Consider the following 27,561-nt stretch of genomic DNA (forward strand, 5'->3'; position numbering starts at 1 on the left):
CATATTCACTTCCTTAATCGGTTCAATTAGTTTTCTCAAATACTGTATGAATTTTACACTCTGCCTGTCCCCAGATAAAGTCCGGTTAAAATATTACTGGGCAGAGGTTACAAATTGGGTTCCCGGCGGTGAGGCTTAACACACACAGGATTTGGAGTCATTTATGTGGTTGAGTGGGCTAAAAACTGTATTTCTGACACTGTAATGAGGGAACCCATGCATTAGACCTCACTGTTTACTCTTAGGCAACTGGTGACAGAAACACACACAATCACGTGCTCGCACACTGATGCACTGATGCACACTCACGCCATATCAGTCAGATAGCTACACAGCGGGAGGAAAATATTCTTATAATACTATCACAATTAAGCTTTAAGCTTCCCTGTAATTAGCTTAATACTCATTCTGAGAGGGTTATGTGGAATAGTAACACGCACACACACACACACACACACACACACACACACACACACACACACACACACACACACACACACACACACACACACACACACACACACAGCACTTGTGTTAGATCAATGTTGCCATGCGGACTAAGCGATTAAGTTAGTGGCATGTTAAACTATGTGGCTTAATGGTCACTTTCCTTTAACGGTTGAGTTAAAAATACTGCACAGCAAGGAAATGGGGACTGATTTGAAAAGCATGAACACACACACACACACACACACACACACACACACACACACACACATGCCCTCATCATCAAACAAATGAGGCTTTTGCATTACTGTCTGTCTGGTGCATGGAGAGTGTGTATTGATCTGGAAAAGAAGCTCATACATCAGTGTGGTTGGGCAAAATGCCACTGAGGTGGAGGAGAAATGACGCACAGACGTAAACACACACACACACACACACACACACACACACACACACACACACACACACACACACACACACACACACACACACACACACACACACACACACACACACACACACACACACACACACACACACACACACACACACCATTTCTGCTCATCTGCATAAACCAGTTTGACCCAACTTCCTACTTGTTAAAAACGTCTTGACCTAAGCTGTAAGTTGAATTCTTTATTACTCTTGTTGGATCTTCTCTCTGATCTTCTATTTTGTTTTCTTCCATTGTCTTTCTGCTGTCTTCTCCCTCTCATTCTTCTGTGCTCATAGGTGTCCAACCCATGCCTTCACATAAAGTGATGGAGCAGCAGAAAACAGGGGAGGAGACAGAGGAGGTTGGTTGGTTGCATCGCTGGCGATCTTTTGTGAGGTCTGACGGGTGAACAGGGAATAGCAGGATGATTCAGCGCTACGGGGTCAGGATCTATGATAATGTACCGTGGGGAACATTTCCATATAATGAACACGGTACATCTTCTTTAGAGGGCCCCTTGAGAAACGGAGATCGGGACACACAGATAAAGATGAGTGAAAGAAAATGAGATCAAGGGAGAATAAAGGAAGAGGATGGACGGAGAGAAGTGGTGGAGGGAAATAGGTGAGACTGCAATAATGAGAGGGAGAAATTAATGGAGAGACAAAGAAGTTAAAGAAAAAGAGCTAATAGCAAAGCTGTTTGTGCTCCCTCTGCAGTACTTGTGAACACTCCTAGCTGTGTTGAGCGTTTGCTCTTTCATATCAGCCTCCTGCTGCTACTGTAAAAAGAGACATTGAGAGAAACTTTTGTGTGCGGGTATTTATCTGTTTGTGGGTGTGTATGTCAACCCACAAAGCCCTTTGTCGGGAAAGCTATTAACAAATTGTCATGCTGGCTCTTGATTTGTATTCAGCAAAAGAATCCATAATGAGCCCCATAATGCGAGCTATTCAGCACGATATTTGAAGGAAGGTGCCGTGTCTGTCAGTCACACCAACCAACGAGTCTCTTCATGGCACGCGTGGGCTTTTGTCCTAATATCTTGAACGACAAATTGAAATGGTGATGACAGACATGAACACACAGCCAACACACAACGGCTGCATCTGTTCAGCATCTATTATTCTTCTCTGTTGCCTGGCAGAGATAAAACTGTCCCAAGCTCCAAAGGCGAATCTGGCTGGATGTCCGCTGCTGCTGCTGCTGCTGCTGGGGGTGGTGGGTCCTCGTGGCCCACAACTATGAAATTTGTGAGTATAGATTACATCCAGCTTGTCCATCTTTTACACGTCGATACCAATCAACAGGCCTAATAATGTGTGCAGTTGTTTTTCTGAGCAGATATCAGGACTCTGGTGAGACTTCTCATTGGAAAACAGTAGTATTTATTGATAACAAAAATAATCACGAAAGACTGGAGAGTGAAATTTACATACATATGTTCCACCAGATTAATTTTTATCTCATTCAAGATGAATGATTTTACAAATAAGGCACCAGTAAACTTTATTATTTCACCATTAATCTCTGATGAATAAAAAACCCATTCTCCTTTGAAGGTTAAGAAATTACATTAATAGTCTTATAAATGCCATCATCAACATCGACTCATAAATGAAGTTCATCCCTGGCTTGACCTGTTTGCAGCTCTCAGCAGAACGATCGAGGAACCAATACGATACCTCACCGCCATTTGTCAATACACCTGGTTTGACCTATTGGCTGAGGTGGTGAGGAGATCAGATCCATAATGTCGACAGCCTCCCCAGTTCTCCTCTGTTCCCTTTCATTAGATCCACTCTATTAAACTCCTTATGCATCTGTCTGTAGGCTGCTGGCCGTGGGGCTAGGAAACAATCGGACAGCCCTGCTGGTGGTCGCTTAGCTTCGTTATTGCCAAGGAACAGAGACAAAGCATCATCACCCACCCTACCCGCAGGCTGGAAAACACACTGGAAAGCCTTTAAAAGTACCAATAATCCTAAACTTTAAGTGTTCTTGTTTTGTGCTTTGACATGCAGTCTAGAGAGCAACTCCATGTACAGAGGAAATAATAAATATTTTTTTGTGGAAATGTTTAAATTCATTCTCAGAAACCCTCAACAGCAGCCAGTTTACTTAACTTATAGGACAAAGACCGAAAAGATGGAATAACAGGGTGATTCCATAATACACATACGATACCATCATGTCTGATTGCCGTTTTATATTAAATCCACATTTTTTTTAACAGTTTAACAACAGATTTTTACAATTTTACATTGAACAAGTCATCATTTATAAACTTTTTGTTCCGTACAGAATAATAAAACAAGATTTTAAGTCTTATTGAGGGATGTAGAGGTGCTCAGATGGCCAGAACCACAGCAGCCGAAACCAACCCCCCCGCAACCCCACCCCTTGTCCCCAGACAGGGTAAGATAAGCTAATTAGCAGCTGCTTGTAGATGTGAAAGTACTGATTTGACTTTGACCCATTAAATGAACAGGCTCCTTCTCAAAATGTCAAAATCTTCCAATTATGATGATAATGTCACTGTTTAACATTTCTGTGCATTCACTGTGTGTGTGTGTGTGTGTGTGTGTGTGTGTGTGTGTGTGTGTGTGTGTGTGTGTGTGTGTGTGTGTGTGTGTGTGTGTGTGTGTGTGTGTGTGTGTGTGTGTTTGAGGTTGAGGTATCATTCAGGATGGGAGTTGAGGCGTAAGGTGCTGGGTGAGGCAGATGGGTCACATATTGTCTCTGTCGTCACTCCCATCTTCTTCAGGGAACGCTCGTCTGCCACCGAGATGGAGCGAGAGAACGCTGGACGAGAGGCTGGATAGATAGATAGATAGATAGATAGATAGATAGATAGATAGACAGAAAATTCTCTGTTTAATTTTATTACCGCATTTCTATTAATGTCACAATGACTATTGGTTGTGTGCAGACGCAGTAACAGCGTTTGGCCTGTAGGGGCTCATGGCAGTGCAGCGAGCTGCAGCAGGTTGAGCAATGACTGCAGATTTGTTGCAGCTTAATGCCTCTCATCATCATCACACACACACACACACACACACACACACACACACACACACACACACACACACACACACACACACACACACACACACACACACACACACACACACACACACACACACACACACACACACACACACACACACACACACACACACACACACACACACACAGACAGAGAGACAGACAGAGAGAACGCAGCGGCAGCAGGAGGCTGCCGGCCAACCTGTGAAATCTACCTCTGAATTCTCTAATGCTCAGCTGAGGTTCACCAGAGCAACCAGCAGGGGGCAGGGTGACCACACACACACACACACACACACACACACACACACACACACACACACACACACACACACACACACACACACACACACACACAGAGTTGACATTTGCAGCAAAGACTGGTTATTTATGATTGGAGGTCTGACAATGAGGACAGTTCAGCAGGTTGCTGCATTACATCATTTATCAGCGCGACGCAATGGCATTATCACTTTATGAACCGGCTTTGACTCTCTCTTCCCTTACATCAGCACCTTTCTATCATCTTTTTCTGGACATGCACCCCCTGTCTCTCCTTCCTCCCGTTCATTGTCTTGTGAAACGCTTCCCGACTGCTCTCCCCTTTTCATTTTCACCCACAGACAGACTCCAATCATTTGGGTGCTAGGAGGCCACATCACAGACACTAAGGGTGTAACCAGATTCTTCTACAGCCTGTTAGTAATGCAGTTATTTATATATTTATACTATTTTACATTGTGCACCTGGCACTGGATAAACACATTAAACTTTATGAACACAAAATTCCTATTCAGATTGTAAATTCTTTATGATCTATGAACATGGAATCAGGGCAGTATCTTCCCTGTCTGCGTAGATCTACTGCTGCATTGTTTGAAAATTAAATGGAAGAATAATTACAGTGGAGCAGAAATATGCAATTTAACTTGGTGCTTTTTTTCCCCATGTCCTGTCCTTATTTTCGCCTATAATACACACACACACACACACACACACACACACACACACACACACACACACACACACACACACACACACACACACACACACACACACACACACACACACACACACACACACACTAACTCTGATTCCATCCTCTGTGGTATTTCAGTCCCGTGGAGGTCAGGCGCTGCAGCCTTACCTGTGTTGTTCTGGCTGGATTTGACTTTGCTGTTGGTCTTCTCTTGCATTGCCCGCTCGTACTCTCTCACCTCCTCCAAACTCAGCCCTGTGGGAAACGTGAAGCGCACACAGCATCAGAACATAGTTTAAAATATGTATTGAATCTCACAGGATGTAAATTGAGGGTTAAGTCATAAAAAATACAACAAAGTATAACTCCTTTGCTCTGAATAGTTCATTATTTATCTATGATATGTAAAATTTCACGTTGTGAACGGTATGTCTGACTCACCGTGCCATTCGTCTATCCACGCTACTGCTTGTCTGTGGCCAACCAGGAGAATATCCCTGATGTTCTGAAGTAATTTCAGAAAAAGAAAGACGTCAAAAAAGATTAATTCTGCACATAGTTGGGACTGTTTGTGTGCATGTAAAGGGTTGTGTTACATTATAGAATGTCATTGTCAAACTAATGTCATTGCCATTGCGCAAACACTCCAAATGAAAGAGATCATCCTCATGATAAGTGGAAACTTATCTCAGCTGTCATTCATGCAAGCCTGCGTCGAAACTAAACCGCATTTTTGCAAACGGTCGAAAATATCAATCACTAGTTTTTGTTTTTTGCTTTTGACTTTTCTTCACGCATCGTTACTAGAAGTTATCTTCTCATCATCAGTTCAACAGACCTTAACGGTTTGTGGAGCAAAAACATCGTAGTGTATTTCCCTGTGAATCTCCCGTATCAGTGGATTGCGTAAAACTATTTGGTCATGGTTATTATACTAACGTGATTTATTATTATCATTATTCAAATGACTACGTATCAGGGTTGTTGCATTTTTACTGTAAATGGAAGGAGTGAAAGATTTATATGAAGCAGATTGATTTAATGAATATAATTAGCAGTAGGTTGAACTTTTATACCTTCTTTAACAAGTACATTAACTGCAGATCATATCTTGATCCAACCTGGATGTGAAAAGCCATGCTTGATGATTGATGAAAGCTGTCTCACTCTGTGTATGAACTCCTCGGTCCTGGTCTGGAAGCCGTACACTTCAAAGCTGCACACCACCCTCTTGTAGGAGCACATAATGGGTTTGGAGTCGTCCCTCCAGCCCTCCTCGAGGGGCCCCCGACCAGTTTTACTTGAATTCCAGCGACTCAGGTCCTGTACAGAAGAAAAACTGGGAATGAACTGTGTGTATACACACATGCACGCACACACACACACACACACACACACACACACACACACACACACACACACACACACACACACACACACACACACACACACACACACACACACACACACACACACACACACACACACACACACACACACACACACACACACACACACACACACACACACAGAAACTTCAGCCCCGTGAGGCATCTTCAGGGTGAAACTATGAATGTGTATGTGTGAACTGCACGTGTGTGTGATGATGTGCGTGGAGGTGTGTGTGTGTGTGTGTGTGTGTGTGGAGGTGTGAGCAGATCGCTTCTCAGCAAAATGCTAAGGAGTTTATCTGTGACCTTTTAGATGTGCAGCTACATGACTGTGTGGCTGCACGAGCGTCTGTGTTGATTTGTTTGTCTTCATGCTTGTGAGGCTCAGACCCGTAAAGTATGTCTGTCCTTAAAGACTAGAGAAGAGAAAAGAACTGTGAAACCTTGAAAGAGATGGAATGATGGTCGAGACAAAGCGTGTGAATTGAAGTCAAGAAAAGAAAGTTTGTTGTTTTTACATTTGTGTGCCAGTTTCAACACATCTGGATTCTAAAAATGATAAAAATTTTGGGAAATTTGCCACCCCTGGCTGCATTCACAATGGTACATAGATTTTACAGAGAGATAAAACGGTAACAGCAGGCCTCTGATCATTTATATTCATTTGGGTGTGAATTTAACATGATGCATCATATTAATCGGAGTTGTTTTTAATTTTGAACAGAACTTGGCAACTTCTTATGCCTGTTTCCAATCTTTATGTGAAGATACTGGATTTCAGATGCTAGTTCAATATGTAATAATCAGACATTGACTGTCGTCACTTATTCATCGTGTTTCTCTAACCGTATTTATGCTTACTCAGCTAATGTCATCCTACAGCTTTTGCTGACACAGGTTTGCCACAATCATTTGTTTTAGCCTTTTGTGCACTTGTCACCATTGCTACGCACCTCTGACTCTTTGTAGTGCTTTTCGGGGATGGGGTCACTTAGGATATCCAGGAAACTCACGTTCTCCTCTGGGGTCGGAGTGTCCCCAAACACCTAGAGCCAAACAGATGGAGGAGGTCATACAGTGTAATGAGAATGGACACACATCCCCTAACACACATGGAGTCACTCGCTCGGTGAAGAGTGGAAAGGGAGTAGATGAGTAACTGGGTAGAAAACTGAGGTCACACACCATAACACTTCTCACCATATCTCACCCTGAGGCCCTTGGAGCAAATCACACTGGAGCAAAGAGATGAGAGAAGAGACAGAGACGGCGGAGAAGGGGGAGATGAAAGAAAACAAGGACATATGGGGGATATTAAAAGGAAGGAAAAAGAGGATTCATGAGAGCTGAATATACTTCTCTTTTGGCGAGAATGGAAGGAAGCTTGGTAGAGTGTACTTTATCTGACCTTGTTTGAAATTTGTTCTAATGCCCACTAAAAGTTGTTTATTTCACAGAAGAAAACTAACAGACAAAAAAAAAGCTCTGCCATGAGATAAGAGCCTGCTGTGCTCATGTGGTGTTGTTGCTGGTGTGTGTCTACTCAAGGTCTTGCTCCCTAAAATGGAATGTGTTGCATTAGCTGGATGTATTGTGTTGTATTATACGATGTGCTCAGGGCGAAACAAACTCGAACGTTTCTTGTTATAGTCTCTGGCTCACTGTTAGTCGGTTATTCACACATTCATAAAAGAGCTTTGACACTGGTATTACTGGAAGTCATGACTTCCAGTACGATCACATCTTAATATTACCAGCAATGAAGTCAGTTGTATATTTAAAATTTAAAGATTAAGTAACCTTTAAATTTAAAATAAAATTTGAAAATTAAAGATTAAGTAAGTCAGTTGTATATTTCAAATTTAAAAGCATGTAAGAAAAAAATAGTGTTATATCAAATAAATACAAATATTTATTTATAGAAATGAACACCAGCACTGTTGTGTTGACCACTGTGCCTTTCCTGCCGCATCGGGTGACCAACATGCCCACAGGGGCCTGAAAGGGTACGTGCCTTGCTCAAGGGCACCTCAGCAGCACTCAGGAGGTGAACTACCAGTTCACAATCCAAATATTTTTGGCCCACCCGGGTCTTGAACCACCAAACCAAGACTATGGACTGAGCTACCGCTGCCCCAAACTTATACATTTAAGAATTAGACAGAAATGACTGCGGTTGTTTTGGTATTACATTTTATGAATTTATAAGCAGGACTTTAATACTGTTTTTCTTGTTTTGAGTAATTCTATGTGACTTTATACCTTTGCTATTTTAAAATAAAATACACCAAATCGCCCAAAATCTTTTAAGAAAAGATCTTAAAAGATTGATATAATAACTTAATTTCAGTCATTTAATTGTTCCAGCTCTCATTGCATCAAACATTCTACTATTTTAAGCTGTAACAAAAATTCTTGTCTTCTCTGTTACTTGTGAAACCTGATGTAGAGGCATAAAAAGGAAATATTAAAGTGCTCTCCAAGGCTGAGCCTTGAAGCTTTTCTCTCTGAATGCATGTTTGCTTAGTAAAATCTTATACAACCAGAAACTGCATGACATGAAACAAGATTTGCTGCATTTTTATCCACGTCTGTTTCTTTTGACATGCCGGTTCTTGCTACTTGGCTTGATCCTTTAATTACAACATGGAAACACCAGGGTGACATGCAAACACAAAGGCTAGAGAGAATTGCAATTGTTTGTGAAGTTCTTTGTGTGTGTGTGTATGTGTGTATGTTTAAGCTTTGGATAAAATGCAGTGCAGTAACCATGCTCAAGGCCATTGCATGTTTTGTTAATAGACCTGCCGATACTGCATTTTGTGCTTTGCTTGTTTTGCTTGTAATGGTCACATCAATTTTCTGAACATTTGCTCGGAGCTGTACAGAAAATTGTAATTTCCCTCCTTTCTCTCGTCATTGTCTTCCCCCCTTCCCTAATCATTCCATCACTCTCACCTCCTGCTCCCTCTCCATCATACTCACATTGCTGTTATCGCCGTTGTTGTTCTGAAATCTCGTCTCAATGCGGATGCTGAACCTGGGGAGAAATGATACCTACGGGGGGTGGCGGGAGGTACAAATGTTGAAAAAAAAAAAAGAAAGTGTTGAGAGCAGATATGGAGTGAAAGCAGGCTGCAGATTAGATCCACAGATACTGGAGGGAGATGAGTGCTGTGGTATTCATGTACAGTAAATGATGTGTGAGAGAGAATACTTACTGAGTATTCTGCAGCATCAGTGATGTTCAGTATGAAAAGGGAGAAACAGCATTAGTTACTCACACATGCATGAGAGCACAATCTCTCTCTCTCACAAACACACACCTCATCCCACTGGAATAAATGCATACATGATATTAAATATTTGATGGCACTCGGAAAAACAGCTGCTAAAAGTAAATATATTTTGTATAACGCGTCGAGGTGAAAGGAATCTGATGTTTGATACATACAGAAGCACTTAAACACACACCTGTGATCGTGTATGGGTAGAAGTTCCAGGCCTTTTCTGTCACGTAGAAGAATCGCGGGACTAACGCCTTCGCCCAGGATGGCAGTTTGCTTCAAGAAATAAGGAATAAAGAAACAGGATGAAAAGAGGAGATAGTGAGAGAGAAAGAGAGAGATCCTGAGTGCTTTTTATTTATAGCTCAACTACCTGTTGGCTATTTTTACCATAGCCTTCATTTTATGACTCATTTGTATTTGTGTTATTCCAGCGTTGATGACTTTCTACTGTAGCTTCTAGGTCACATGTCAGAACACGATTGAGATAGAATATGTTTTCCAGTCACCGTACCTGCGTGGGTGTCATATATGTACATGGATAGTTTCCAGCATATCATCAGCAGGACCAAATGCCTCACTGTCACACAGCCATTTGGAAACGGTGAGAAAATCCACTTCCTTTAGTGATTCTGTGATCACACCCTGAGTTTATGATTAGAATAATTGTTGAGGTTAGTTCTAGGTTAGGCAGGAATTTAGATGGATGAAATACTCCAGTTATTTTTAGTGTGTGTTTACACCATAACAGATTGGTTGACTGAAACCTAGAACGAAAAGCAACCAAACCAAAAAAACGAGATATTATCTGTCACAGACAGACACGACATTTCAGTCTTTCCATTTTTCATCTACTTCCTGTTTTATGGTCGCATATCTGTAGTTGTCATCAAACTTTTGTGTATGACTCATGCAATGCTTGGGCTAAATATGAAGCTGCAGATACTGGCGGAAAAAGGACCAGCTTGCGTTTGCGCAGAAGTAACAGAATCTAGCCGTCGGACTCTGTTTTATGGAGGGTTACCTGCTCAACTGTATCTAGGGTTCAAATAGTAACTTCCAATGCTGTCCACTGATTGCCAAGCAACTTTTTCAAAACAAATAACCCTTTAAACCAACAAGCAAATCGAATGTAAGATATTGATTTTTTTATTCAACTTACACCTAAAATAAGTGTTTTAAACATGACTTTAAGAAATCAAGCAACACTACAAAGTTTGCTTTGTATATAAATTGAGATATTGAATGTAATATAATATTTTTTTGAGCAACAGTCCTAGTAGCTTTTTCAGTTTGCAACAGAAATATATTTTGAACATTTCCAGTGACATTTATGAGTCTAAAATTAAATTAATGGTGCCTACTCAGATGATAGGGATGCAGTCACACAATTATGCCTCATGAAAGTTCCACTTAATACCTTGACTTATGTTTTTTTCTTTTAGTGCCTCTGCAGAGCAGACCTCCAAACCTTTCAAACTACAAATATTGTACTTGAATTGAATTGAGGGAATTGGGATTGAATTGAGGCTGCTGCAGTGAGTGTTGAATTGACGTTTTATTGCTTATCAGCAGTGTTACATGAACCTGAACCCACACGCCACACAACTTTGCAGTGATCTTAGAAATCAAAGATCACACACAATCTGTTTCCATGCTGGTGCTGCAAATAGCCGGAATAACAAGCACAAATACGTCAGTACCGGTAGTTACGCAGCGTTGTCAAGCTGCATTCTTACCTGCTGAGGTAGATTCGCTTCTCGGTCAGCTGTCCCTGGCCAAACTGGGGGTGAACGTCTGGCTCATTCCTCACCACCTCCACCCCTTCTCCTCCACCACTCTGCTCACAGCTGTGCTTACTGATCATGTACAACTGCCCGATCCTGTACTGTAGGCAGAGCAGAGGTTTGAGATTGGTTGTGTGTTGGTTAAAATGAGGATAAAAGGTGAGAAAATCTTCAGCAAAATCATTTTACTAATCCAGTGCGTTTCATTCATCAAGTGTTTTTTCACTGTGGGCCTCCATATAAGAAAATTTCAACTAAGCAAGAAACCTGAACTCTAATCATGACCTTCATGTTTATCTCCTACCATTATTTGATGTAATATTTTTACTGAACACACACATTTCTACATATAAACAGTAAGCGGCTCAGTTTCATCACGTCTTTGGCCTTTGGTGCAGTAATCCCATGACAGTCTGACTCTCATGACTCCCCAACTTGAAGCCTTCCAGAATTTGGAATCATATTGGTATCATTATCAGCTTCATAGTTATTCTGCAATGCTAAAAAGTCCTTCACAAGGATTCTGGATTTAGAGGTGATCCAGCTCCCCATCAAAATGTAATGGATTTTGTTGGACTAGTCCTGACATCCCCCCAAAAAATCAATCAAAAACCGATTGACAAGGATCAATGCCAGCTGCTGTTAGCAAAGTCATTTCTACTTCTTCCACTGTTGTACAGAATTTTAGCATCCAGAATGGTCCCCACATGCTGGTGCGAAAGAAAATGTTACGTTCATATCAGCAAGTGTGAACACAACCATCATTGTTTCTCTCTTCTCTCTATACATTTGTTGCATGTCTTCTGAAACTTTCTACATTTTTTAATAAAATTTTTTTGTATTTTCTTTCCAAAGCAAATAAAGAAAGCTGAGGGATAGCGTGGGATGTATTCTGTAAAAAATTTACAGCCCTTTGGGGCAAATTTACGATTTTAGGCCATATAAAGAAAAATGACTTGTCTTGATATTTAAGAAAGAGTTTAATTAAAGTTATCAAAATCTGTCACACTGGTGGCCCTAAGGTAATAAGGAATTTTGGGAACTTCAGTAAGCAGAAATCCAGTCACATCTAATCAATAAACTGCACACTCCACGAAGGAGAACAGAATAATCTCTCGGCAACGGCTTCAGTCATAGTTTCTTTGCCTCGACAGGCATTTACTCAGTGCCATGTAAGCCCAAGCTTTGCATTTACTTTTTATTTAAAAAAAAACCCAAAACCTTGCTTGCTGTGTGTAAAGATTTCCCTCAAGTGACCATATTTGTCTTTAAATTTAATTTGGCCATTGAGTGTGAATATATGGTGACTAAATTATGGGTGGATGTAAATTGTTCTTCTTTCCTGCCCCACTTTGTGCTCCTCGCTGATGAGGCAGGAGTGTATATTTCAAAGAAGACGGGGCCTTTAGGCATCTGCCTGTTAGAATCAGTGCTTGACAAATCACACGCTTCCCACAAGAATACTTCAGTCTTTGCACTGATGCTGCTGTCGCTCTGTCTGTTTCTCCTCAGCATTGTGTGTCCTTTAATAATGCTCACGTGGGGAACTTTCTAATCTCAGTAATGTTAAATGCTAATAAAAAGCCATACACTTATACTATAAACAACTTAAGTGTTCTGACGGGGCCACTTGATGCAATTCATTTTGTTGCCCTATATTGGTGTGTCAGTAAAGAATTTTTTTAATTAAAAGACAAAACAGAGAAAGATGGAGAGGAAACGAGGAAGAGGAGGCCAGATCTCAGTTTGTCATCCTTCACTTTGCTCTCCGCACATCGATATGACATCTCAACTTCTTGTTTCAATTACTTTGGAATGTCAAAATTCAATACGTACTTACTGAGTATCCATGGTATTTAATTAATCAAAGCAGTGGGTGCTTAGCAGATCTCTGAGCAGATAACTCCTCCCACACAGGTTTGTGACTCTTGTTCACTTTCTAGAAAACTAATTTTAGCAGTAGGCTCTAAAGATCCATCCTGGAATGACTGCTCTGTCCTCTGAGTGGCTTAGATTAGTGATGTGTTTACAAACTTTTCCTCCCACTGTCTTAAAATTGATGATGGGGTTACACGTAATGAGTTTGTCATACATTGCTGGGTGTAAATATAGCTCCTTTGCTTGTGTCAGCATGAAGGCAACTGAAAATGAAAGATTTTATGATTAAACGGAAATAAATCTCAAAGCTACTTTCTTTTATTTTTCTTCTTTGTAAGCAGTGATTAAACGCGAGGCTCAGAAGACTTCAGTGTGTTTTTCAGGCCCGACTCTGTTCGCTGACAAAGAAAATGAAACTATTTTTGCAAAACACATCCAAGAAGCTTAATTAAATATTTGCATCTGATTGTGTACGCAGCTCCAAAACATAACCATTTTGTGTATGTCTCTTGAAGTGGTGACTACAAAAAAACATTCATCCACCTTGTGTGATTTCCATTTGGTTAACTGTATTTCAGAAGTTATCTTTGGACTCTCTTATCTGCCAATGTAAACAGCAGATGTTTGTGGACACAATGGCTTTTCACCATTGAACTGGAAATTAAAGTATGAACAGACTTATTTAAAAATCCCTCTCATTTAGAAACCTAAAAAAAAACAGTCAAAACAAACAAAACAAGCCCAAGTACGTTTGAAACTTCTAAGGGACCTCCTACATTCCTATTATTATGCAGCACCTTTATAAAGATTATTTAACCATGAAAATATTCACCTAGAACTTGGATCCATGTATTTTCTATTTCACTGGACTGATTCTTCCCAAAATTTGTTAGTTTTTACTGTCTGATAAAAGTTTAATGCAGATTCATGTAGAACTTTATGAGTTAAATGCCACCTTCAATGAAGTGAAATACAAGTCGTATTTTCCCGTGTTCCCAAACACATTGAACAACAATGACTATGTTACAGAGATTTTTTAAAACAAGCATTCTGAAACTATAACCTTTGGTTTGGCGTTTGTGACACTTTTACAGACAATTTTATGTGAACTCATCATGCAGTTTATTTGAAATTAACAGAACCCCCCACCCCCATCTGAAAAAAAAGACCTATCATTCAATAATCTGCTGTAATTCCATCCCTTCACCTGGATCCACTCCTGTTTACAGGTTCTTCCATTCTACTTTCCCAACCCTTTAATCGAGTTTGCTTAAAATTCAACAGTTTTATTTTACAGATAATCCCACAATATTAATTTTTTTTTTTAAACTCAGTGATGTGCTGTTTAAAATAGATTCACTCCAGATATTTTTGAGAAAAAAAACGCTAATAAATGTCCTTTACCTTTTCATTTTATTATTTCATTTGTATATCAAGCAGGTAGGGTTACACTGATGAACAGAAAGAGGGGGATTTGAAGCTGCATCAATCTCTTTCTATTTCTTAATGAGTCAAACGTGCCAGCATGCTACTTAAACAATAGTTGTACCTACAAATTATACATTCATCTATACTATAAACAACAGTGTACATGTATACTCATGAATTCAAAACATTTATCTCAATGAAGACGAACAATGTTTGGGAAGGTGAACACGAGCATACATAGAACTTCCAATCAATGGAAACCTTTGCACGCTGAGGTCATAGAGTATTTATTGTGCAATGATATCATCCACACCTCTCATGAATGCACACGTCTTAATTTCTGTCATGGTATCTGTTACATAACCAGCTCCTGCCAGCAGCTGATCAAATCTATCCAATAGCAAAGGGACACACAATCATTGATCATATCATTGTCGCTGTCAGTATTGTTATCAGTTTTGTCATTGTGATAGTAATTGTAAAATTCAGTATAAAACTGCTCCTCTTGTAAAAATGCCTTCATATGGTGCGATGGAAATAAATTGAAGTGATCATTTCCATCTTTGTAGATTCACCAAATTCATCCTGCGTCATCCTCGTCACAGTCATCAGCCACCACCACCACCACCCATGTCTGCTCTAAAGAGTCGGGATATAACCCACAAACTAAAGCTGCTCAAGGCTGATGCCCTTCAATCTCAGTTTCCCCAAAGAGGCTAATTGAAAGTCATTCTGACGGCCGATCACATATAATCTGATGTAAGAAATAATTATTTTCACTTCATCCACTGGCCTCTCCTGATTAAAACACCCTGAACATGTACACTACAGGCCTGATGATGGGACAAGGCGGTATTATTAACACTGGGGATCAGTGTCTTGCTCAAGGGCAGAGCCAGCATGTGCACATGAGGAGCTGAATATCAAACCACCGCCCATTCAAAGCTTCTACCTGTCCATTTTTTCCCACAGAAAAGCACAATGGTGGACATTCCTCAACCCTAATGTGTCGTATTGTGTTGCACATGCATAACTAAATAGCTCAAGCCTTAAATTCAATACTATTCCCTTAAAAGTGAAATATAAGTTAGTGCCATTTAAATGTCTTCGAGTGGTACCTGTCATTATTTGATACTGCTTCAAATAAGCTATACTAACACTTAAATTGCATTCAAGCAAAAGAGGATTTGCTGCAACCTTCATTTCTCTGTGTGTCCTGCGCTGATACTGTAAATCCCATTTCGAACTAGTATTTTTCACTGTCATTGTTGTGTTAACAGATAGAGATGAAGAGGAGGGGACGAGAATATGACAGGTGATGAGGACATTCCTTTGGAGGGCACATCAGCACATCCCAATTGCCTGGCTTTCCTTCTCTCTTGTGGATTCTCCTGTTTGTAAAACTGCAGGATTGACACCTTTGTTTGAGTTTATGTCTCTTGGAGCTGTAACCAGTCCAACGAGTTCTGAACGCTGCTAGGTGTGCTACATCCAGCTAGAGACTGGCATTGGCATAGGGGATAGGAAAGTTTGTATACAAAATAAACATAACAGCAATGCTATGATGCTGCTGATCGGTTGTTGCACATTGCCTGCGTCAGGCTGGTGAAGCTCTCCTTACCTCATTTCCCCTCCAGTGTCAAAGTTCCCACATAGGAGCCTCGGGAGGTTTGTGTGCTCAGCACTTCTCTTATCAGTGTATTAAGGCTTTTAAGATTACATAAGGAACCAACACATTCTCATTTGAAATAAAACCCTCTCTTTTGTTCATTAATTTGAAGGTGCAGGAGTGTTTGTGTCAGTGTGTATGCGTGTGTGTGTTTGTTTTATATGTGTGAGCATGGGAAAGACAAACAAACTTACCTCATCCACAGTCAGTGGCATGCATATGCGGTACTCTTTCATCAACATGGTGCTGTTACAGTGAGGACTGTCTGGACTGTGTCTGTGCTGGAGTCTGTCTATCTCAGCTGTCTTAGTTACATACTACACAGGCTCACACAAGCTACAATGCGGCTGGACTGCAGTGACCTCTTTTCTAACGCTCCTCTTCCTTTGTTTTGCTGATGTCAGTAATCCATGAAGTTGAGTCCAGACCACTCTGTCAATGAGTATCTGCGTCTTTTCTCTTTTGCCTGCCCTTCATTCACTCCCACTAGCCTCGTCTATCCCTTTATTTGTTTGTCTCTCTCCTAAACCAGACTTCAACTGCTCTTCCTCCTTCCCTTTCTTGCTACTTCTGCTTTCTGCCCCAGCTGCCCTCTCCGTTTGCAGCTTTTCTCACTGTTTGTTTTCCTTCACCACACCAAGGAAGTAGTAATTAGCTGCGAGGTAGGAACGGAGAGCTAACCAACTCTACCTGTTCTGTCCCTTTCCGTGCCTCTCTTTGCTTTGTTTAATTCCTCCTCAGACTTCTGGTGTAACCTTGCTGTCCGCCTGGCGCTCCTCCCTTTTTCCGTTCAACCGCTGCTTTCATGTTACTCACAAATTCCTTTGCTTTTCCCTCCTTATCTCCCTTTCTGTCCCTCCCTCCCTTCTTCCCTCCCTCCCTCTCTCCGCCCATTGTACTTTACTACCTCTTCACCTGTGTAACCCCCCCTCCCCCTTTCCTTCCCTCCCTTCCTCCCTCCCTCCCTTCCTCTTTCTGATCTTTATCTGTCTTCTGTCTCTGTCGCGAGCACTATTTTCAACAACATCGTTCTATTTCTGGAAACAATGAGAAGCCCAGTTTGTCACTGGTGTCAATTAGTTTTTGAATTTGAAGCATGTTTCCTTTACTTCCTTCTGAACTCTCAGATAATGACAGCGCTCAGGTTCTACACCAGGGCCTCGGGGAGGGCCACCGGATTAGAGATCACAGGAACAACACAACTTCCATCAAGCGCAACGCCAGATTTGCCAATATTGCATTACTTCATGACCTTCAACTGGATTGAATTGAATCTGTGTTTTGTCGATGAGTTGTGTGATTAAAGCACTCACATATTTTAGCCCGTGTTTGTCCTTGAGCTACTCATGAACTCTCCTGCTGTCTGAGCAGGACGTGACAGTGACAGACAGGTATTGTTGCCAGTGAAGGGAAACCACTGTTGCATCACTCATGTCTGCCTTTAACCCTCGCTGGACGTCGACACTCACACAGTTTAAAAATTGATTGGTGGGGACTTATATGTGTATCCAGCAGTTGATCAAGGTATTGATCACTTTGAGTGACTATGTTATTATTATTCCTAAGGGTTAGAAAACTGTGCCACCAAAGTAGAGGAATGGTAGGGGATTTTGAATGACTGATGATCAAAAAGATTTTCTCCATGGATTAATGGGTGAAGTACAGATCCGCGGTCATCCTGTGCCTTCTTTAAAACATCAAAGTCAGGGGTAAAAGTATTTTGAAATGCTTCTGATCCTTTTCTTATGTTTGTCTGTGTATTTTTTTTTACACCTTAATTAAAGATCTGAAAGTGAAAAGATGACAGGGGATGAGAGAAGAGAAATGGGAGATGGTTTGCCACTAGAGCACCACTTACACCTGGTATTAAAATGAGATTTGTATCTGTTACATTATCTGGATCATAACATCAGATAGATGGGACCCGGTATTAATAAGATTCCCATTATCTTGATTCAATATGCAAATTCATTTAAAAAAAAATGTCCCAGATCAAGGGAAGAAATTCATTTTGTTTTTTATTTTCATATTCCTCATTTTAGAAACATCATCAGAAGCAGAGTTCTGTTCACCGTGGTGGATATTAGCTGCTTATGAATGTCGTCAAACTGCACAGTTTACATTCACCCAACTGAGATTCTATTAGCGCACCTACTGCATATATGGCCTAGTTGATTGAGTTCATTTAGATCACAAGGCTTCTACACCTTGAATTAACCTGTGCTCTAAATGATTCAATCTGAGGCATAGCAGTTCATGTTTGACTCTTAACTCACAAGCCAGAAGGGCCGATTCCAATTTTACAATTAAATAAAATGCCATGCTTCACTGAGGACGGTAAGTCTCTCGGTCGTCAAATCAGCTTAAAGGTGTCAATGTAATGGAATTTAAACTTTCTTTTGCATGATAAATATAATAAAACAAAAAATTCTAGCTGTCTTTATTTTATTTGTGAAGTGCTGGAAATTTTTTTTAATGAAAATAACAGTACTAAGCTAATCAGAGGCACTCAGAGGAGTGCTCCATCCTTATTGTGTGTCCTGCAAGGCTGTGGGGCAGGTGGTGATGGATTTGAAGGGGACTTCATCACTGCTTTTACATCTATCACTTCCCCTCATATCATTAAATGAAAAATGAATGGGTGCACTTAGAAAACCGGTGAGGCGTTCTTTGACCTCTATGTTTCCTGCCCCGACAGCACTCATGTGAGTGAGTATTTGGGAGAAAGACAAAGTGTATCACTCTGTGTGTGTGTGTGTGTGTGTGTGTGTGTGTGTGTGTGTGTGTGTATGGATCTGCATTAACCTGGAAACAGACAAAAGCAGATCGTTAACTGGAGGGCCAGCTGCCATCGCAGCATTACCGGCTCTCAAGGTGTGGTCACCAGCCAAGGTCAAAGGTTCTCCGGTGTCCTGCTCCAAGCGTGTGAATGATGGGCCTGGATTAGTGCTGGTTTGGTTGGAGGGCACTCAAGTGATATACTGCAGCTTTTTTATCTCACAGCAAGGTGAGAGGTAAGACTTTGGGTAAGATTTAAGATTACGAATGCAGCGGTCTGTGGGGATAAGGTGTGACTGGTTTTTGAGCTGCGTGTTGTATAGTTAGGAAGTGTGGTAAGTACCAGCATCTCTCTGTGAGTGTCCGGATTCTCGGCTTTACTCCTCTTCCCAATCCACAGTCAAGATGAGACCGCCGGGCACCTCTGATCTCATTTTGGCCCCATCATCAAAAAGCTGAAGTATTGAGGTCAGACTTTAGCTTAACAAAAGGAAGAGACAAGAGGAGGGAAAAATAATAGTGAGACAAAAAGAAAGCAAAGATTCCACTTTTACTCACAAAAGCTATCGGCTACAAGTGACACAGCAAACAAAAAGGACGCTAGTTGTTGTACCAACATCTTTTGTGTGTTACTACGTGTAATGTGTGTTTTGTGTGGCTGTCTCCTCTGTGTTAAGATGTAAGCTTAGTTATAATCTCCTTGTAGTTGAGTATCAGACTCATGTTAAGACATTGATTTGACCAGCTACTTAATTGATACCACTGGAGGACTGCCCGCCTGGGGGGTTGTGGGGTTTCTCAATGCGTATGTACTGTATATATGTGCTTTTTGGTGTGTTAGAAGATAGAAGTGAATCCCGGGGAGACCTGAATGAAACACAGTGCTCACTTATCCTTATCGAATTCCAATCTCTTGTTGTCAAGTCACGTCCCGCTGGGAAAATCTCACACGCCAGTGGGGAAGATGAGGTCTCATCCAACATCGTTAGGGGCTCCAGACAGCGGGTCCGGCCACACCAATCAGCGCAGCACCCCAACATGACATGCTGGTGCAAGAGTTGGCACAACCGTCTTCATTAAGTCCCCCTGAACACACGCCATACACACAAAGGCTTCTAGGTCTGGTAATCAAGTCCAGAGACTCCCATTGTAAAAAAAAAAAAAAAGAATAATTCATTTGCAGTTTTTCTTCATATTCATGAGCTCAGCAATATAGATTGAATTTCATACATTGTTGAGCATATGTTCCCAAATGAATTGTTGAAGTTATTTGAAATTGCTCTATGTTCTTAAATGTCACCATTAATCTGAACAAGGAACAACAGCACCAGCTCATATCCTCTGAGGAGGGTGGAAAATATATTTTTGTCTCCGCAGAGTTTGTGTGTCTGAAGAAAAAAGATGAAGGATTCAGATCTATTCCAAAGCTTGCATTGTTCTTTTGTGTGTTTGTGAAACTGAGAGTGAGAGAGGTGGGTGAGGACAGGAGAGAGAGAGAGAGAGAGAGAGAGAGAGAGAGAGAGAGAGACAGAGAGAGAGACAGAGAGAGAGACAGAGAGAGAGAGAGAGAGAGAGGGAGAGAGAGAGAGAGAGAGAGAGAGAGAGAGAGAGAGGGAGAGAGAGAGAGACAGAGACAGAGACAGAGAGAGAGAGAGAGAGGGAGAGAGAGAGAGAGGGAGAGAGAGAGGGAGAGAGACAGAGACAGAGACAGAGACAGAGAGAGAGAGAGAGAGGGAGAGAGAGACCTTCCATGCCCTGGAAGCAGCAAGAAGCCCGTGTGTATCTAAAGGCATTTAGAGCAGGGATGATCAGAGAGTGTTAGCCTCACACATTCATCAGGACTCTTCACAGAAACACAAGATGGAATGAAACACAGACATGGATAAAAAAATAAAAATGCCGGGACTAGAAAAGAAATGAAATAATTAATTCCAGGAATGGAGTGGAAGGGATTTGGATTCAAGGATGTGTGGAAAGTGAAGAGCAGAGGAATGGATTAAGGCTGCGCTCAGTGTCTGCATGAGATAGAGGCTAACACTGTGGCCCTGAACTTTTTTTCTGATTCTGCATTCCGTCACTGAATGGAAATTCAATTGCCTCTCTCCCTCATTTTCTGCTTGGTGTGTGCGAGTGTGTGGAAATGGAACAGAGCGATAGACTCACAGAATCAATGCAAAGCAAATGCGTACGTACGATGCAGTATGCAACGCGGGAGAATTTGAAGAAGTGTGAAAAAGCCGGCTCTAACTATAAAAGGCATCTCTATAATACGACAGCGCTCTGTGACCCCTTCACTCTTATTTACTCAATCATTTCCTCAGAATCTGCCCCCATCTCCTCTCACCAGCTCTCTGAGACGCTGTCAAAGCTCCATGTAATGAACGACGCCGTTGGATACTGTCTGTTCAGTGGCCCAGCCTTCACACGCTGCAGTCAAAAGTCAAATGTGTTCTCAAGCTACCATTTGGCCTGTAGGAACATGTCAAATTACATCTCAGACAGGATATACTTCCAGTCTGACACCGTTCCTAGGAGACAGTTGAAGCCATCTCGCAGCCTGCCTCCTACTAATCATGGTCAACTTTCTTTTACCGGCCTTGTTTGTGTTTCAGTACAGAAACAACAGCGATCCAGTGACATAAAAGTCAGAAAGATATTTCTCCCTCATTTGCATCCAGGGGTGTAATTAGGAATGTTGCCGAGGCTTTCAGTGATGGCATAATTTGATGAATATTCGTGGAGTGGCAAAAATAATCGAGGCTTTAATTTACTGTAAATATCAATTTATGTTGTAGCATTAGTGTCATAATTTCAAAAAATCTACACTGGAAATGTTTCTGTTTCTTCTTTCTGATGCCATTTTCTCAAAAAAAAAAAAAAAAAAGAAGAAGCTAATTCCAGCTTTAGAAACCTACAAGACGGAAACGTTAACACTAAAGAAAATGGATGCAGACCAAAATGATTATAAGACCTTTGAGTGTGTTCATTTATACAGAAAAGTTAGTTTTAATGTTTAAGGCATGGAGAATGTGTGGAGAGTCTCTTTAGGGCACAACGGCTGCATGACACCAGAAAAACAAATATAAATATTTTAATAGCTTAATTTCTTTATTATAATATAATGAATGGAGAATGGTTCCAGATCCACTCATCATTTTTTTTGTATAAAGACCCAAAGCTACTAATGATCCTCACACACACTTGGATTCGGTTTTCTGGCACCTCCCACCCACTCTTTCAGCTACATGTAGAGGACGACGCAATTACTTATGATACTAAGGAAAATGAACGTTTTTGGTTGTGGTGTTATTTTTTGCAATCTGGTTCAGCAGTTTTTAGTATAACAACAGCAACAACAACAGTAATAATACAATATATTCATTCTTATAGAATTATCCGGGAGATTTAAAAAAAAATCTTCATTGAGTACATTTTTCATTTTATATCAATAAATGTGGCTGCACCGGCGTCGCGTCTGGAGTGTCCGCCGGGACAAGCTCCAGCAACCCTGTGACCCACGACAGTGGAAGTTTTAGATATAAGCGTCATCATGGGCCAGTATGTCATGAGTACTTTCTGTGTTTCTGTGTGCCTGTATACAAAGCAAGTGTGTGTGTGTGTGTGTGTGTGTGTGTGTGTGTGTGTGTGTGTGTGTGTGTGTGTGTGTGTGTGTGTGTGTGTGTGTGTGTGTGTGTGTGTGTGCGTAAGGGGGGTGGGGTGGGGTGCAGAAATTATTTGATTGTCAGCTCGGAGCAAAACAGATGCGTAAATAAAGATAGGGGAGGCCAGTCAAACTAAACAACAATATTCAAACTGTCTCTCTCACTCTTGCACGCACACACAAGCACACACACACACACACACACACACACACACACACACACACACACACACACACACACACACACACACACACACACACACACGCTTTTACAGGCAGTAAATTGAAGTGCAAAAAAAACAATATGCCTCAAATGATAACTAACCTTAATGTCTAACAACAAGAAAACCTCACACCCCTGTGTTGTAACTGTCATGGCAATGTACTCACACGTTTTGTTTTGTGTTTTTGTGCAGGTGCATATTGACACACGCACACCCACACACATACGGAGTAAACACATTAATGACGCATACCATCACATGGTTCATAAACCATAATGTTGCCACTCCAATATCTACATAGGCTCCAGGCAAAACCAAGAGACTGCCATGGAGCCAGGAAGGAAGGCGAGAGAGCGACACACTGCAAGCTGTGATGATGAATTGATTGATGAATGCAAATGAAGATGAATGCATGTGGCAAATACAGATAACAAGAGGAATATGGAGAGCACAGCAGCTGGTTCACCTTTTCACTGTAGCAGAAAATATGAATAGCTGATGGGTATCTGGCCCACAAAACTACGGCACCGACAATGAATGGACCATTGAACCAGATACGGATCTCTTTTCACAATGTGTGGGCCAGAATCAGCGGTCATATCCATTTCTGCATCATCAGGAGCGTAATAACCAGGCTGGGACACAAAGATCAGCTTAATGGGTCTTAACTTTTACTGCCACACAAAATGTCCTAAAACTGAACATAGATCATTGTATATAATAAGCAATTAGCAGCTGATTTTTTTAAATTTGTTGCACCTAAAAAAGTCCCCCGGTTGTGCGGGTGCGTTGATGATGTCTAATGGAAATGATGTTTCCATGTTGTGTTTTATGTCAATTTGGAGCAGCTTCCCTGATATATGTGCATGAAGCAGCTCTGCAGATGTAGCTCCAGTTATTAATTTGTTTCAATTAATATAATTGCTGTTTGCATTCCAAATGTTTAATTCTGCTCTCTACTTGTGACAACGTTCTGTTTTTCTATGTATTAAATCATTGCGCTGTGAACTTATAATTATCTTATCTACATTCTGAACCACAGTTTGGCAAAACTAGCACAATGTCTTCTTCGATCTATTCAAAAGTCGGTTGATTGATTCTGATTATGAAAGTACTGTGATATGGATTTGCTTCCTTTGTCGACTTGCATGTATATCCAAGCCTGTATGTTTAATGGATTTATTAGTATTTCCACTTGTAGAATCCAACTTCATGGTAACAACATTAATGGAACCCTTGGTAAGATATAAACCGATATTCGAAAAACCTTTTAGGACAAAATTAGAATTGAATGCAGTCCAATGAATACATACTGACTGATTGAATAAACTCTCTTTGTAAATACAGACTGAATATCTCTGCCAAGGAGGTTATGTGAACTTTTGCTGTTGAACTTTTAAATGTGAAACTGTTTCACATTTTGTTTCAGTTCCTCAACTGTGCAGCGTTTCCTTTGCCAAATTTCATACTTCAAAGTACAACACACATGTTCAGTAGGAGCCAAAGAAGAACTGCAGTTAGAATAATCTCCACACCCTTTCATTTGGGAGCCAAGATATTGCGAGGCAGACAATGATTTGGACAAACTTTTGTAAGGCAAAATGTGGTTTGGCAATGTCTTCCTGTAAAAGGCTCAGACGTCATGGAAAAAAAGCAGTTTGGCACCAGAAATAACCTCCACTGACCCATTGGCATTAATGACGCCTAACCCTAACCTGGCTTTCCTTCTCTTTACAGCAGTAGACTACAAAAAAAAAAAAAAAAAAGTTTTAATGTGACATGTACCAGCTCCTCACTCACAGCTGCCACCTGATGGCATCAAACACTAGAAATATAATGAAATCACTGTGTGCATCAAGACCAAAGCGTTGTCTTCTGAGTATCAATCAAACAGCCTTCTAGTCTTTTTTTCAGTGCATTAACTGTCTGAGCCACTGAAGGTCACAGGTATTCAATAATGTTTTTTGTATTTGTCTTTATGTGCAGAGATTTTTCTGCTTTAATTAACTGTTTGATGATATTATAGATAGCAGAAGGTGAAGTCCTTCAATATTAGGAACATTGTTCCTGACCTGTCGGACCAGAGAACAGCTTGCATATCCTTTTATGTGAGGATTACATACTGTCAATACAATGTGATCACATGGCACAAATCATTTGTTTACTTGTTTAACAGAAGCTTTTTGAGCTTCCCACAATAATTTCAGTCCTTCATCGCCCTTGTTTCAGTTTAGTGAAAACACGGCATCAAATTCAGAGACAGTCTGCAATTACAAAAGCAACAGTTTATCACTTTGCACGTATCAAAAAAGACCTATAATTTATTTGTTTTTGATCACATTCTTAACAGCATAGATTAAAGGGTTATTTCAACAAAATATTTTTCTTCTTGTCACCACACAGCGAGGCGGTTCTGGGTTCAGCTTCTGTCCAGCTCTGTGCAGAGTTTGCATGTTCACCCCGTGTCTGCGTGTGTTCTCTCCGGGTTCTCCAGCTCCCCCCCCCCACCTCCACCTGCACTTCAGGTGAACTGTACAGTTCCAAATTAGGTGTGAGTGTGAGTGTGAGTGTGAGTGTGCTCCACGGTGCACTGGCATCGCTCCCTGAGAGATCCCTGCCTCATGCCACTAGTCGGCTGGGATAGGCTCCAGCACCCTGTGACCCGCGGCGGCGGATAAAGCAGGTTTAGTAGATGAAAGAATAAATAAATTTTTCTTCTTTTAAAAAAAAAAAAAATCTTTACATACTCAACCATTAAAATATTTCCTGTTTAATTTGCGTATATTTTCTTATGGCCTTCTCTGCCATTTAGTATCACTGTCAAGTTTTTTTTTTTTAATAGTCAGTTTCTAATGAGGAAATCTGAAAACCGTTGACAACCTGTTTTGTGGATCAGCAACAGTAATAATACATAATAATATTTTAATATTATCTTTTAAAATTGTAAGAATAAAAATTTAATGAATTTGTGAATTTCACCTCAAAATTAAGGACAAATGAAAGCAAAACAATGTGTATGGATGCGGTATGGATTTTATCTAACTTTCTGATGTAAAATCTAAAACTGTATACAAAGTGATATGAATAAACACATTCACGCGCGTGCGCACACACTCACACACTCTCTCACACACACACACACACACACACACACACACACACACACACACACACACACACACACACACACACACACACACACACACACACACACACACACACACACACACACACACACACACAGGAATACAGTGGATAATGCTTCAGGATAAAAGAAAAACTGTCTCTTTGTAATGTCACACAGCTCTGTTCCTTCTGAATGAATAGGAAAACGCATACAGTATACAGTATATGCAGTCTCTCCATATAGAAATAGATAGACAGACAGGCAGACGGACATACAGACATGCCTTTTACATGTACACTTGTTTCATTTATGTTTTTTAAGAATGTGGTCATGAAATAAACCCAAAGAACAATGAAAAAGGTAAACCTCAATCATAAGATCATTCACTGAGCAGTCTGATTACTCTGCACTGATGATCTGAGGCAGACGATCGCCTCATTGATCCAGGCTGATTGCAAGCAGAAGAGAAAAGGGTTAACAACCATAGGGAAGATAAGATTACATCCTAGCTTTTCACGCAGCCCACTCAACACATTCTGAGATTCATGTTCTTATAAAATAATTCTCAAAACGGTTGTAAAAAGTTAATGAAATGTAAATACAGTATTGCATAATCGAGCCAAAACATAAGGAACTCACTATCTGAGCTGCAGTGTTTTGATGCTGCATGCTCCTCCTCTTTCTGCAAGCTGCTCACACATGGTCACTGTCATCCTACTGTAGTATAGATTTCTCATCCACGCGCACGACCGCCTTGACGCACGCACGCTCCCGCAGACACACGCTGGCGCAACACTGCAGCTGTCCATGCAAAAGACGCACCGGGCAGGGTGACACTCACATGTGGATCCACAGACGCTGGTGTGGCGCCTCCGTTTTGCTTGGGGAAGCAGAAAGAGGCGATAAGAGGCGCGGGGGGGGGGGGGGGGCAGGACGGTGGGATGCAGGGAGAGAGTCAGAAATGGATGGATGAATGGATGGATAGATGGATGGATGGGTGGGTGGATGGATGGATGGAAGGAAGGGAAGGGAAGGGAGGAAGAGGGAGGGGAAATGCGGAGGGAGACAAGCCTGGAATTGTGGGGTTGGTCGGGGGGTGAGTGGTTCTGGTAAATATTTATATTGCGGTACGACAGGGAGCGAGGGGAGCAGGCAGAAAAACGCGGGATGTATAGGTAGAGCGCCTTTTATTATTTTTTATTTCGGACCACTAAGTTTAGCATTCAACACGTGTCGCCAGTGTTGGAGGGAGAGGGAGGAGGGAGGAAACGAGGGAGAGAGAGAGGACGAGAGAGAGAGGGAGGGAGGTTGATGGTTGCTAGGTGACGGGGCGCATATACTGAATTTTAACAAAAGAGCAGGGAAAGAGGGAGAGAGAGAGAGAGAGAGTGTGAGAGAGAGGAGAGAAGAGAGGGAGGGAG

The 27,561-nt window shown here is 41.2% G+C and overlaps 1 protein-coding gene across 1 annotated transcript; it reads right to left on the minus strand.

Moving 5' to 3' along the window:
- Positions 1 to 2,250: 2,250 nt before the first annotated feature.
- On the minus strand, positions 2,251 to 17,164 carry pitpnc1b (phosphatidylinositol transfer protein cytoplasmic 1b). The gene is made up of 10 exons (XM_068324732.1): positions 16,545 to 17,164; positions 11,328 to 11,476; positions 9,776 to 9,864; positions 9,523 to 9,530; positions 9,287 to 9,358; positions 7,255 to 7,347; positions 6,078 to 6,233; positions 5,352 to 5,415; positions 5,079 to 5,165; positions 2,251 to 3,700 (listed from the first exon to the last, which is right to left on the minus strand). The coding sequence occupies exons 1-10, from the start codon at positions 16,590 to 16,592 to the stop codon at positions 3,564 to 3,566; spliced, it is 903 nt and encodes a 300-aa protein (XP_068180833.1). The 5' UTR covers positions 16,593 to 17,164; the 3' UTR covers positions 2,251 to 3,563.
- Between the last annotated feature and the right edge of the window lie 10,397 nt (positions 17,165 to 27,561).

This window comes from Antennarius striatus, chromosome 9, assembly GCF_040054535.1.
Source record: "Antennarius striatus isolate MH-2024 chromosome 9, ASM4005453v1, whole genome shotgun sequence".
NCBI lineage: Eukaryota > Metazoa > Chordata > Actinopteri > Lophiiformes > Antennariidae > Antennarius > Antennarius striatus.

Coding starts and splice junctions, on each gene's coding strand:
- pitpnc1b (XM_068324732.1), bottom strand. CDS start 16,592: ATGTTGATGAAAGAGTACCGCATATGCATGCCACTGACTGTGGATGAG. Junction 7,348..9,286: donor ACAACGGCGATAACAGCAAT/GTGAGTATGATG, acceptor GTTTGGCTCTAG/GTGTTTGGGGACACTCCGAC. Junction 5,416..6,077: donor CCGAGGAGTTCATACACAGA/GTGAGACAGCTT, acceptor AAATTACTTCAG/AACATCAGGGATATTCTCCT.